Source organism: Atractosteus spatula, chromosome 11 (assembly GCF_055471065.1).
Source record: "Atractosteus spatula isolate fAtrSpa1 chromosome 11, fAtrSpa1.hap1, whole genome shotgun sequence".
In the NCBI taxonomy this organism is placed as follows: domain Eukaryota; kingdom Metazoa; phylum Chordata; class Actinopteri; order Semionotiformes; family Lepisosteidae; genus Atractosteus; species Atractosteus spatula.
The window spans coordinates 31,088,538-31,103,147 of NC_142716.1; the positions used below are offsets into that span (position 1 = coordinate 31,088,538).

The 14,610-nt window shown below is 36.7% G+C and overlaps 1 protein-coding gene across 1 annotated transcript; it reads left to right on the forward strand.

Moving 5' to 3' along the window:
* The first annotated feature begins 661 nt into the window (after nt 1-661).
* Nucleotides 662-13,702, forward strand: gclm (glutamate-cysteine ligase, modifier subunit). The gene is made up of 7 exons (XM_088927709.1): nt 662-974; nt 2,055-2,120; nt 7,168-7,252; nt 8,033-8,089; nt 8,888-9,090; nt 11,338-11,452; nt 11,853-13,702. The coding sequence occupies exons 1-7, from the start codon at nt 849-851 to the stop codon at nt 12,044-12,046; spliced, it is 846 nt and encodes a 281-aa protein (XP_088783835.1). The 5' UTR covers nt 662-848; the 3' UTR covers nt 12,047-13,702.
* Nucleotides 13,703-14,610: the final 908 nt, after the last annotated feature.

Sequence of the window (14,610 nt, forward strand, 5' to 3'; positions counted from 1 at the left end):
TAATTACTGCAATTGTACATTACAAATATACAGGTTAGTGTTGTAATATTGTACTAATATTGTTTAAATAGATCTTATTTAAATAGATTTAAATAGTGGTGTGATATTGCAATAGAAACATTTCAGGAGATCACTGCTATAATGTAATTGTACTGTTTAAATACAACACAGCACAGTGCTGCAATATTAGAATAAATAGTATTCAGGTCAGTGCTGTAGTATTGTAATAGCACAATTCAAATTCGAGGAAATGGCAAACGTATAATTTAAAAACATATATACAAAATCTAATGCATGTGGAACAGTAACGATACAATTTAATACAAATTAAATACAATTAAAACAGTGAAATTAAAAAAATACTTTGTCAAGGTAAATAGCCCCTGTTTTAGAAACCTATTTATTTTAAAAAAGCTACGTAACTTGGTATCAGAATGTCGTTGAAATAAAAATTGGTTAATAGAAACACGCAATAAAGACATGACACAGCATAACATCCTTTACTGCAGAGATTCAGGATGACTCAGCAACTGTCGCAACTTTACCCCGTGACACAGTTACCTTAGTTACTGTGTACGGTACTGTACTTGTCCAGCGATCTAGTATTTTTTTACACGGATCCTTACAAAAACTCCTCTCCGGGATTTCCTTCATGCCTCGCCATTCAAGTGGGCGTGTCGATATCTCACCACTTGCCTCTTTATCACTGAGTGAACCTTCTCTGCAGAGTCATTGGAAAGTTACAGTGAAAGACTCTGGTGGGAGGCTGCTGTCTGGAGTGAACTGGAGTGTTTGTTGTAGCCGTTGCTGTTCAAGTTTGGTGGTCGCCGCGCATCTTTGTTACACACATGGAAAATCACAGCGCCAGCGCCAGATTAATGCTGAACCATGCTACAACTCTGAACCTGCACACAGGGAACCTGGTGAACCGAAGCCGCCTAAAGAAGAAATGTCCTTCTTCGCCAAGTGAGGAGGTGGGTTGGTTAATCGTTAGAGCAAGGTAGCGGAAGAGACGAGGTTAACTAGGCGCTTGGAAGCCAGACAAGTGAGTCTGAAGCGACAGGAAAGAGAGGGTGGCAATGGGCCTTTTTTAGTGAGGTCTGCGGCGTGGTGTTGCAGGGGGGTTACAGGGCTGTGATCGGTACGGGAAAACACTGTAATCCCACTGCGTTGAGGTCAGCAAGTGAACCCGGCTTCTTCGCCACCCGCACGGCACCCGTAGCACCTGTTCTTGGTGTAACGTCACCCTCAGCTCCTCTTTTCTGCTTTAGATCATTAGATCCCACTGTGAAAAGTTCGGTTTCTGTTCTGTTCACGTCAGTTCTTGGAATATCGTTGTTATGGGATTAATGACTCAATGAATACATTCTTCTGGTTTTGGGCTCTTTAATAACATGATATCAATATGAAAATATAAGATGGTAATATGCGCATGTTGTGAGCAACCCGATTAAAATAAGACTCGATACAGTATGTAATGAGAATAAAATAACACCCAAAGTGATCAGGAGGTTTCTCTCTTAGGTAGTATAACGCTCTGGATATATACATTATTATTGCACTACTGTAATTAAAAGACGGCGAAGAGTAAAAAAAAAATCACTTGGTAAGCGATTTAAATGACCCGATTAATTAGATGACATGCACTTTCTCCTCATCAGTGATTCTGGTTACTAATTTAATATTCGTTTAGCTGACGTCATTGTCCAAGGCTATTTACATTCGATGCAAAATCCAAACTATAAAAAGAAACATCAATAAAATACACCTATGCTTTTGGCAGAGATTGTGTAATTAATGCATAGAAATAGCTCTTATTTTGGGAAAAACAAATTCTTAAGACAGAAAGTAGCCAGTTGGGATTCACATCAAATAAAATGTTTTTTTTTAAATGTAAAAGATGCTGATTTGTTGATGATGAGATATGTCCTTTTGTGAAAATATATATTTTTTAAAATAAGATGGTGACTTCTTAGTAGACAGGACTCTGCCCTGTCTCTTGGCAGCTGTCTTGGATGTTGATGCACAACGCTATCTTTCTCCCTCTCTTTCAGCTCCAGGACTGCATTACAGCCACCCTGAGTGAGTGGTCTTCTAAAATTCCCTCTGCTCTGGACAAGGTGAGGCTGCTCGTTTTCTGTGGTGGCCTGTGTGCCGAGTCTTACAGCAGGCATCAATGTAGGTGGATATAGTAAGGCTCCTGTCTCACACTGTATCAGTATGAGCTATTCCAGGCTTTACAGAACTTTACGGTTCTCTTCCGAGCCATTGTAACATGTGAGAGATTTCATACTTCATACTGTACCTTAAGGCTGCATTAAAATAATATTAAGAACTTATTCACTCGTTTTTTCACTGAAGTTTGTGCAGGGCTGTAGCCAGTGTAGAAGGTGAAATGGCTCAAGTCACAATATAATAGGAATTTTATTTCCATGAGTCAAGTACCTGTCATTTTAATAAAACGTTAAATGGTACACACGCAGCAACAAACGATATATTGTCAAAATAAAGAATTTCTGAATATCTTTATGTTTGGGCATTTTTTTACTGCAATATAAACCAATCAAAAAGCTTTATTTATTTTTAAGCACCTGGTGTTCATCCCTAAATCATTAAATGTAGAAGAAGCCCATTTTATCTCCCAGGTAAAAACTCTAAAGCTCTGCTAATTCTGAGCTATTTTTCCCTCTCAGGCAGAATTTACAGGTGATGTTGTTTGCTCACCCTAAGCCTGTTTTACTTGCATTTTAGGCTTTCATTTTAATAGTTTAGCTCTTTTTTTGTGTGGCTGGAAGGTTGTATTTGCCAGGTAAAAGGAGACCTGCAAATGTGTGTGGGATGCAATGATGAAAATCAGTAGACTTAAAGCTAATAAAGCAATCTAAATATGAAGGGCCATGATGAATGCTTGTCTCTAAATTAGGATCTATCGATGACTCCATTGCTACTACTTACCGTTTAAGGGGAGATGGGCAGTTGGGGAAATTCACATAGAAACTGAAGAGATCTAAATCTAGAAATAAAATGAGGGCAGCTACATTGTTACCTCAGCCTCCTTACACGATTATATCCATTATCGATTATATCTGTGTTAAGAGGCTGAAAATGTTGTTTTTCAAAAGTGCTGATTTTGGCTTTAAATGTTTAAGATCACTGCTTGGAGACATAAATTATGTAACAAATGCGTAGTTATCTCATTTTAAAGTTATTAAAAATGTAATAGAAGAAAAGCTGATTTTCCATTATATATTCTCCAGGAAGTGATCAGATTTAAACTGTTTCATAAAGTGCCTTAAGTAAAAACCATTTTTCTTTAGTTAAGTCTAAATCAGTCCCTTATTTTCAGTTTCATGGTATTCTATGAATTCAGCGGAGTTGCTTTTTTTGGTGCTGAAATAAGCAAATGACAAGACTTGCAAGAACAGAACAGCTCACATGACATAAAGAAACAAACTTTTTATGACTTATGCATTGTGTGCAAAGTACTATATGGGCCCCTCTACCTCATTTAGAATACAGTATTACAAATGAAATAGTCAAAATGTTCGTTCACTGACCTGGCCTTAAGGCTGCTTTGCTTCAGGCTTTATCCAGTTTTGCTAAGGACCTAATTCTCTTAGAAGTGAACAAGGGAAATATTTACTATTATTGTTGTACTGTGTAGATTATCCCACTGTCGTGCGAAACGTTCATGTTGTTTAGGTGATCTCCAAGTGTATTTACCTCTTGTAAGCACAATGGTACTTCTCTATGTGTCTGAGTGCCTTTAAGGAAAATAGTTGTATGTTCTTAGAACTTTTGCTTTTGCCCAGGATTGAATTAACATGGCTGAAATTTACAGTTGGTTGTCGAATCAAAATGAGATCTTAATGCACTTCAGTGGTAAATGAAGTAGGCCCCGTGCTGTATGTAAACTGATTTAGGATCCTTTGGAATAAGAGTATAGAAATGCTGGGATTTATTTTTAATCATTGAGATTTTTTTATATTGCTAGCCTCATTTTTTTTTAGACAATGGGACATATGGCTGTTTTTGTTAAAAGACTGTTTTTTTAATTGCTGGAACTTTAACATAGTTTAATTATGAACTACCCAGGGTCGGAAATAAGCAGTATTGACTACCGTATAATCAATCAGACTTAGGAAAAGGACTGCACTCAGACCAGTGGTATGAAATGATTTGACTGCTGCATTAAATTTGATTTCTCTGATCTCCTTTCTGTGTTGAGATGCTCGGTACCAGAAATCCAGATGCAAGACTGTGGTCATACATCCAACACTAGCTTAACACGTATTACAAAAGAATCCACTATATTCATCCAGAGCATTGCATGTTATATCCGCAAAGACAATTGTATAAAATGCATAAATATTACATAAATATAAATTATTGATAACAATAGAAAAGCAAAGAAGAACATCTGTGATGCAGAAAAGTCATGCAGCCTGAGATATTCTATAACTGTTTTCTATTTGAACATCGGAGATTGTTTCATTGACTTTGAGTGCAAGCAGGTAGCTGTGTCAGCATGCGTAGGCTGCAAAGGAACAAGTAAATATTTATTCCATACTGAAAAAGAGAAGAAAGGAAACACAACGTCTCGGCTGTAGAGCCTTCTTCGGGTGTGAGAGAGAGGGTTTTCCTACACGAAGAAGGCTCCACAGCCGAAACATCGTGTTTCTTTTCTTCTCTTTTCAGCATGGAATAAACCTTTACTTGTTCTCATTTAAATTAACAATCCTTAGATTTGAGAAAAATGAAGTTGCTTGTGTCCTTCAATGCTAAAAAGGTTTTAATCCACCCCACTGACTGATTCAGGCAGCAACAGTTCCATTAGAAAATTCACTTTCGAGTGAGTAATAATTGATATGGAATATCAGTGCTGAGAAGCATCAGCAGTTTACCAGATTACTACAGTCTTGAAAGGGTGAGTCTGAAACAGTTGTCTGCTGTGAAGTTTCACACTTATGGTTTCCCTTATTGGGAGCTCATAATCTCACATGAGCTAAATCGTTTTATATGACTTCTGAAATGGTATGTCCCCAAGGGTATTTTGTTTCAAATACCAGTATGGATGTTTTATTCACTGCCCCCAGCACTTTTATTTGTAAATAAGCAGTGGCATTCAGAGTAGACGTAGTGTGTTGCCTATTAGTTATAGCTCAATGAGAACTCTGTCCTTGACAGCAGATTACTATCTGACTCCTAAGAGTGAAATTTTGCATGTTGAAGTTCTTCATTTTTAGAAATTCTTTATTTTTGGTACATTCTTAGTCCTGCTTAAGAGACTGTCAGGCATCTGATTATTTGTAAGTCTGTTTCTGGAAGGGTGCTTAGAACTGGTTTACATCTCTGTGAAAGTAGGGTAAATTAATTTGAAGATTTATAATGTGTTGTTGTCATTGATTAATTTTAGGTTGATTTTGTTTTCCTCCCTCTCTGTTACATACCTCAAAACATATGAGGTATGCAGTGCAGTGTTTATATACCCCAGGAGTTGCAGTATACCTTAGTTGACTTTTTTTTGGCTTTACTTTACATCTGTATTGACATTACATTTCACACTGAAGACTGAAAAGGTTACTATCCCGCAGTGGCGTTTGAGACTAGTTTTAAGCCATTGCCTGAGTTTTGCTGAGGTCACCAAATCTGTTTTTATAGGCTCAGTCAGTGTGTAGTGGTCTTACAAACACAAAGTGAAAGCTCATTAGAGTGTCATTCTGATGAAATCCTGTAATAAGACTGTTATCCAGAAAGCTCTGAAAAACAAATGGACATGCTGGAAAAATTAGATAAAATTGTAGTCCTTCTTTCCTGTCTGTAAAATAATGTCCTTGTATGTTAAACATCCATCAGTAGAGTATTTGAAATTTAACATTTTTGGAATTTTGTGCTTTTTACAATATTGCCATTTTTAATACAGATTTAGTAGTCTTAACTTTTTTGTAAAAAAAAAAACTTTTTTGCTTCTGTGTTTATTTCTCACACAAGTTGAATGGAAGTTAATTTCAAAACTTCATATCCCCACCTGGGCTGTGATTAGGAGGAAGACTGTTAGGATTAAGGGACATTGTAAAGTTTCCCTCATGGACAAAAAAAAAGCTGAGAACAGCAGGGTTTTTTCTTAGGTTTGTTTGGGATGCAAAGCAATTTTTTTGAGGTATGAATTCTTCAGCAAGTTAAGCATGAAACGCTGCCAAATGCCATCAGAGCTGACAGACAAAGATGGGCTTAGCTACTAACTGACCTTGCTACTAAAGCAGATTTTGGAAAAGCTACTGTTTTTATCATTTCACTTTTGTATTTGGTGATCAGAAGTTATCTTCTGTGAAGTTTATAAATGAAAGGAAATCCCTTCTTCTGTAGAGGCTTTTGTTACAAGATAGAAGGCCAGTGAAGGAATTTACTCACAGCCCCGGTTGTTGCACATGAATATAGCAGCAGTGTTTAGTGAATTTGTGCTGTAGGAAGCTTTTTAGTCTGTAGTGGTTGGGGTGGACAAGGCAGCACAGTGCATGATGCAGTTCCAGGGTTCAATTCTAGAGTGGGATGTCCTCCTTGTATTCATGTGGGCACTCCTGTTTCCTTTGTGGGCTCCCACAGTTCAAAGACTTGCTGTCCCTAAATTGCACCCAGATGTGAATAAATGTACAATGGACTGGCTTTCCAGTGTGTAGTCCTGCCTTGCCTCTATTTTCCCAAAACATGCTAGTAACAAACTAGGCACAGGAAATGGCTGTATTAAAGAATTCATGCTCTGGAAAGTTTAGATATATTAAGTTATATTAATCCAGGATTTTCTGCTCCCCAAAATAATGTCTGCTAATCACGTTCAGGGCATTAGGTGCAGTTTGACACTTTTTAAAGAGATTGTTGCAGATTTCATAATTTAATATCAGCAACTATAGAGCTCTGCAGTGGAGTCCTGACTAGGACGTATCCTGATTTATGCCTTTGCTTGCCGGAATAGGCTTCTGCTCCCCCACAACCCGTACTGCATAAACCAATTAGATAATGGAAAGGTGGAATTATAGAGCTTTTTTTCCCCAACAAAACAACACAAATTTTCCATAGTCCTGTATTCCAAATTTGTAGACAATGGTGAGTCCCAAAGCCAGCTCAGTAGTTTTTGTAAATTAAAATGGTCTCATTTGTATTTTTTCTTAGGAATTGCCTGACACGCTGAACTGTACATTGACCCAAACGACAGAGGCTATCACTCCTGAAGAAAGGGAGGAACTGAAGGTTTCAGGTAAAATGCCTTCGTAGTTCAAGGCTAAGAACCTGTTTTAATTTTGACTAAAGTCATTAAGAGCTCAGTTAAAACAAGGTAACGGAGAACCATGTGGATTTTAGGAGCCTTGGAATATTTTTCAAAATGGAGCAAAGAAATGGCTATTTGTATCATGCCAAGACCAAAGGTTATGTTTTAGCATGGCACTGGTTGATTCTGTGATGGTATAGAAACTGTTTGCTCTAAGGGTAATTTTTGTTACCCCTTTTTATATTTCCTCAGGAACTTATGTCTTGCATTGTAATAGAAAATCATGCTTCAATTTAAAAAAAATAGTTTATAAGAGTTCCTTTTAATAAACCGCATAGTTTACAAAGGAATCCTAGAGTAACATTTCAGTAAAAGTACATTCATTTGCACATTCTTTACTATATAAGGAACAAGTAATAGGTTGATTACATTCTGAAAAGAGAAGAAAGAAAACACTATTTCGGCTGTGGAACCGTTGTGCTTTCTTTCTTCTCTTTTCAGCATGGAATAAACCTATTACTTGTTCCTTTGCAGCCTACGCAGGCTGATGCAGCTACCAACCTGAACTACTTTACTATATAATGTTTGTTTATTCTTGCACATAGTTTGTTGAAATGGTAAATCATTAATTCACATCTGCATCAGTGTTGTATTTTGAATGTTCAGTGTGTTAATGTTCTACACTTAATTTTAGATGGTTGGAGTGTTTAATTTTCTACTTTCTGGAAACTTGTTAGTCTGATCTCTTCAATATGTCCTTACTTGCAGTGAAGCTTTTTCTCAGTGGGTCAAACTGTTCCTGCATCAGGGATGCAGTAGAAATGGGTAAGTGCAGCATGAAAGAACATGTCTAACCTAAGTCTAAGTTAAAATATGTTCAAACTCTTAATAAATAGTATTACATATAATACCGTAGTGAGTTTATAATAATTCTCGAATACTGACCCCATCAGTTGTCCACATTGGCATTCTTTGATGTCTGCTCCATTAAAGACCTCAGAATGTGATCTGATGTTTCTTTCAGTTAAAACTCTGTTACTTAATCTTCATTCATTAATGTAATTGTAAAACTAGAAAATGTTTATTTACGTGCTGCTTTGGATATAAAACTGGCCAGTCATAGTTCTCAAGGGCCAGTGTGTCTGCAGGTTTTCTAGGTCTCTTTAAAGCAGCAGCATCTAAAGAACCATGAGCACCTGTTAAACTGGTCCAGTTTAAGCTCCTAACTGGCTGGCTTCGGTCATTAACAGTTGGAAGGAAACCTGCAAGAATTACCAAGTTTATGTACCTCTGATTTAAGGTGTTGTACAGTCACCTATAACAGGTAATCATGGTCCTGGAGACCTGCATATGTGTTGTTTTTTTCCAGCTAAGTACTGTTACCCAATTGATGTAATATGATTTTAGGAACAGGTTTAGGGACAGGTAAGGGGTTAGTCCATGCTGAAAGGCGAAGAAAAATGAGACACATTGTTCCATTCCATGTTAACAGATTCAGTTAGGTAAATAAGCTTGGCTGGAATGAAAACCAGCAGGATATTGTCCACAAGGACCAGCATTGGCAACCATTGACTTGCAAAAAGTGCCGAAGAAGAGCTTTGAGTTTTTATTGCATGTTGGCAGCCTGCTCAGCCCTGGGGGTGGCCCAGCTGGACTCTGTGATCATTGCCCCACCTCCACTCCTGGAGGGAGACAGCCTGTCCCTGGAACACCTGCAGCCTCTCTGGGAGGAACTGGAGAGGTTAGTCCAGAGCCAGAAGATCGCTGCCATTGGCACCTCTGACTTGGACAAAGCTCTTCTTGAGCAGCTGTACACATGGGCACAGGTAATGACTGCAATGTTATAACAAGGCCATAAGCCTCACCCACTTCAGCTATTATGAGCCAAATTTTTTTGAACTTTTTGTTTAACAAGGAAAAGATTTACAGATTTACAGCTGAAAGAATTTCTAGCTACTTGGAATTCCCAAGTAGTCAAAAGTAACATTACTCAAATATATAACATAATTCAAATGGTATGTCTAGGTTTACGATGTTATTACGGGCATAATGTATGGATTTCCAATATAGTTATATTCAGGGTCATGCCCAAAAATAATGTGTAAATTAGTTGCTACTTGCTTTCCTCATAGACTCCAATATTGTGAACTGCTTCCTTTTTGTTTGTTTGAATTTTAGGAGTGATAAAAGACGAGTCAGGTTCTTCCAACTGAAAAACTGGTAGAGCTTTGTTGAAATCTGCATATGCTCTTCCACCGTTTTGCAGAATTTTTATCATTTTCCTTTTCCCACTTTATTTTAATATATTCCATTGAATCTTTTGTTAATATTTTCAGTGTTATTATAGTTTTCTTCTGATTTCATTGCTAATAAGAAGCTATAAAACAATCAAGCAATTTTTTACCTTGCTCTGTATTTGGTTGTTTTACCCAACTATTTGCATAGTGCCTAATTTGGAAGTATCCATAGAATTCTTTAAGATATTTAATTTCTAACTTCCCATGTGTATAATGAATTGTGGTGTATATGGATCCAGTGCTTGATCCAGCTTACATGAGCATGTTGCTCTTAATTTCTGAAATTGCTGGAACTGTCAAAGCCTGATATTTTGAATACCTTTTCAGTCCTTTCCTTTCAGGGTTCTTTTAAATCTTCTTCAGTTGATTGTTTTAAAAATAGTGGTTGGGTTGAAAAATATCAGACTGCACCATAAACTTAGTGAATCAACTAATTTTAGTTGGTTAATCAATATTTTTATATAGCGCCTTTTAAAGAAAATGTCCTTCACAAATCACAGATTGTTGCCTACATAATAAATGTACACACTTCATAGATGGATATAAATGAGGGTATGCAAAGTTAATGACTTTACAAGCCCAGAACATAGCCTCAGTCTGTTTGCTGATCACCTTCCCTGAACATTTACTTCATCTGCAAGTAAACTATTCATGATTTAAAGTCACATAAAAAACAATAATAGATCTTTAACAAGATAAGTCATTTGAGAATGATTTCTCTTTTGTCAAAGTCTAAAGATCTAAAGATCACACTCCATTATTGAACAGAAGGCATAATAGTGATAAAGGTTCATTACATTGTATTAATTGGTCATCTCCTAACAGGACATGGCAATTTAATCATGCAACTGAAATGAGCTTCAGCTGTGAAAGTGACTAGTTTCAACTCACTCTGCAGATTGTTCCAGGATTTAGCAGTGGTAAACTGAAACTGAAAATAATTGTGCCAAAGATTGGTAGGTGCTCTTGATAGATTCAATTTGAAAAAAGAACTACATCTTTAATTTGTAGATAGTGTAGGGAATTGCAGTACTGTACATTATGAAGATAGGGAGGTGTTTTCCTAATTAAAGATATGGAAGTTAAATTAACCCAGTGAAATAGTTTGTGTGGTATGCAGGAAGAGCAATCATGATGATTTGAGTTCATAATAGTGGGTGTGATGGGGGGGGGGGGATGCCTGAATTTTACATTTACAATTCAGGCCATAATACCAGGTTTCTTACAGAACAGTTTTGAGGAAACGGCATCACCATATTCTGAAAATGGGGTTGTAGACCTTCAATTTGGTATATAGAGCAGTGTGTAAAATGAAATTTGTGATAAAGGAATCCAAGTCTAAACTTCACGTGAGCTAGTAACTGTAAAGTAAACTGCACATGGATGATTACAGCTGCTGATGTGGGTGGGCTAAGATGGTGATGTTGTCTACATGAGGTTGGACATGAGAGCTGTCTTTTGAATGAACAATATGGTGCTGCATTTTGGTCTCCGTACCACACAAAGGATATTATTGACTTAGAAATGAGCTTCCTGATCTTGGAGGATTCTCATATATGGGTTAAAAGGAACTACAGAAGTGATTCAGAGGAAATTTGATCCAAGTATATAAACCCTTAAATGGTATAGATCAATCCAGGGGGCTACTTTAGACCTTGTATGAAATAAAGGTATTTTAGTTTTTGGAGAGGTGACATGTAAAGACCTCAAGCTTATTGCCATACTTTTAAATGCACTCTTATTGAGGTGGAGTGATGCACTTTTTTCCTTCTTTAGGTAAAGCCCAGCAGCAATCAGGTGAACTTGGCCTCTTGCTGTGTGATGCCTCCAGACCTGACCGCGTTCGCAAAGGAGTGTGACATCCAGCTACTCACTCACAATGACCCCAAAGGTGAGAAGTGCCCATCCAGTTTAACAGAGCTTGAGTAAATCTCTAGGAAGAATGAGTGAAAATTTCTAAATCCAAATATGCATAGCTGATACAGAATACCCAATGTAATTCCTGCAAAAGTTTAGCAAATTAAAAATTGTGATCGGAACATTTTCAAAAGTGGGGGGGAGGGGTTTGGGTGAATATTTTCTGAAGGCACTGTACGTTTGGGCATGTTCCATGTCAAATTTTTGGAGGTGAATTACACTTTATAAGATACGAATACTTTGCGCAGTTGGGTAAAGATCATCCTTTGCCTGATGTACCGACACCCGGTACATATGTACCGACATATGTTTGCAAATATGTAAACTTGACTGAATCTGCATTCAAATTCCTTTTTGTACCTTGTTCCCCTTAGAGCTCATTTCTGCCACAAGCTTCCAAGCAGCTGTGCAGGAAAGCGTGAAGGAGCTCCTGGTAGCCGACTGGTCGCTGGAGTGGGTTTTGCGATATTCTGTCATCGTCAAAAGCCGAGGGATCATAAAATCAAAGGGCTACCTTGTTCAGGCTGAAAGAAGCAACACTAACCACACTTCAAGCTATAGTTCTTGAAGTGTTTCTTACAATTAGTTAAACCAGATCGGTAAACTTATTTTTAAGAAGATACCCTTTTAAAGTGGCTCTTTGCATGTGATTTGTTTGATTTGGAGGCTTTTTAAGCAAAAAAAAAATCAAATCAAAAGTGCCTCCACTTCGTCTCTGTACCTCTGTTTACTACTGTGCTGCTTCCACTCTGAGCCTAAATGCTTTTGAGTGATAAAGATTCTAGTTGTTTGAAACCAAGCTGTACTAAGCAGTAGTATTTGGCATTCTTCAAGAATCATAACATATATTGTTGCTGAAGAGAGGAGGCCATTTGGCCCATCTAGCCCTATTGGGAAATAGAAGCTGTAAACTCAAAACCCACGTATTGAGTTTAGCAACATGTCTGAATAACTTGTTCCATACTCCCACAACCCTTTGTGTAAAGTGCCCCCTGTTCTCAATTCTGAATGGTCTTCTGTAGTTTCTCCTCTGGTTACTGTTCCATTGGTGATTCTAAAGAAATCCACTGGGTTGACAAAGCTTATCAGTATTTAGAATAATATTCTTGATATTGAGGTTAATTAATAATTTCTTTTAGTGTTGGACTGTGTTTAATATTGCATTTTCACTCTTGAAATTGAAATGGAAGGGCTTTCAGAAGGTAATAAATACTGTTGTTGCAGTATTTTAAAATAATGGAGCCGATCTGGGGAGATCATTGAGCTCAGGGCCCCGAGAAGGTATGATCTCCTTGTTCTTGCTTACAGAAGCAGTGATCACACTGTACATGTAAATTGGCCAAGGACTGCCATTTAAAAAAACTGTACAGGTTTCAGGAAGATTTCAGTTGTATTTGAACCTGTGATGTTTTACATAATTTCACATTTCTTAAAGTGTATTTATTTCTACAGTTTGGCTTGTAAAATTCCCTTTCTCACTTCAAAGCTCTTTTTAGCGACTTGGTTGAAGATTTTAATCTTTGTCTTTGTTTTACTCACAGCAGTCGCTTACATTAACTGTTTTTGAGTAAATCTACAAAAGAATATGGAGGAAAAGAGTTCTTGCATTGGAATGTGGTCTGCTCACTAACCTTTTCAAGCAACATTATGTTTGAGTTTAGAATTTATACAAGATGCACTTTAGCAGACTTGATTATGCCCAGTGAAAGTGCATTCTGGACGATACAAACGCAACGCTCGTCTTTTTAGAATATGAATATCTAGCAGAATAAAAATCCTGCATAAAAATGCTGAATTGAGCACGAGGATTTTATTATTTGTATTAATGTTTTCATAACCATACCCCTGTGGTGAATTTTTGAAAGGTGTAATCAGGGTCCAGCAGAGTAATTAAACTGATATTCTGTGATTTATTCAATTGCAGCTCATTAAATTACACCATAGTGAATACCTGGATGTACTGGCAAGTGCCAAAATGGAAAATAGCGATACATCTTGGCAGTGAAAAACCTGGATTTGTACGCAGGATGGGATGCCTTTATTTCTGGCAGCTTTAAGTCCATGGGGTCCAAAATGGATTTATATAAGATTAACCCATTTGAAGGTCTTGATTATGTGTCTTTAGTACTGTATAGTTAATTTTTACATTCATGTTTGTTGGATTAATATATTCATTTTTCTGTATATCAGGTTTTTAATTTATGATAATAAATTATAAAACCGTTTTCTTGTGCAGTGATATTTTTTTGTTTCTGCTCTTTTGTACCACACCTGTAAGGTGTAAGGCCCTGTATGGCAAGTCTGTAGAAGTTTTACTGCTTTAAATAGATTAGAGGGTTTAAGGATAAGCAGTTTTTTTTAAATAAATATAAACTTCAGAAGTTTCAATTGTGACGATGTGCCAAATTAATTATTGATTTGATGTATAAGTTGAAATGAATAATTGCAAGTTTTGTTTTCCATTTCAGTGAATGAGGTCTTTTTTTGCATGCAGTTTACTAGGAAACAACAAGGGCTCAACAGTTGAAAGGTTAATGATTGGTTAAAATATAAATTTTAAAGGTGTGTTGTGAAACTGTATATGGCTTGTGATATAGTATTATCAAATTAACCTTTGTAAATAGTATATACCATTAAAAATGTTTATTTTAAAATGTCATTTAAGTTACCAAGAAAAACTTCAGAGAACTACTTCTTATACTGTATGTGAAGGTCAAATATCCCATACAGTGCTCTCTTGCATTTTATACATGAAATTTCTAGCTCAACCATGTGACTTTTTAGGGTAACAGGGGACTTCATACATGAATACATGAACATTTAAAAACACCACTCACGTGAATTGAATGAAGACTTTCTATATGGTGCTTTAAGGTATCTATAGTTACAATACACAAAATATTAATTGGATAGCAGAGTTTTGCACACTTGTGGAAAGCAACTTATTAAGTAAGATTTAAAAACAATGTTCCATTTCTACATAGCAGTTCAGAGGGAATTTTAAAACTTATCTGAAAGCATCACAGGGACTATTGTGTTTGTTTTTATCCCTTAAATTAGTACTATATATCACATTTACAATTTGCTATTCAAAAGCACATTCAGAAACCCGTTTGGGGTTTTAGGGGTTGC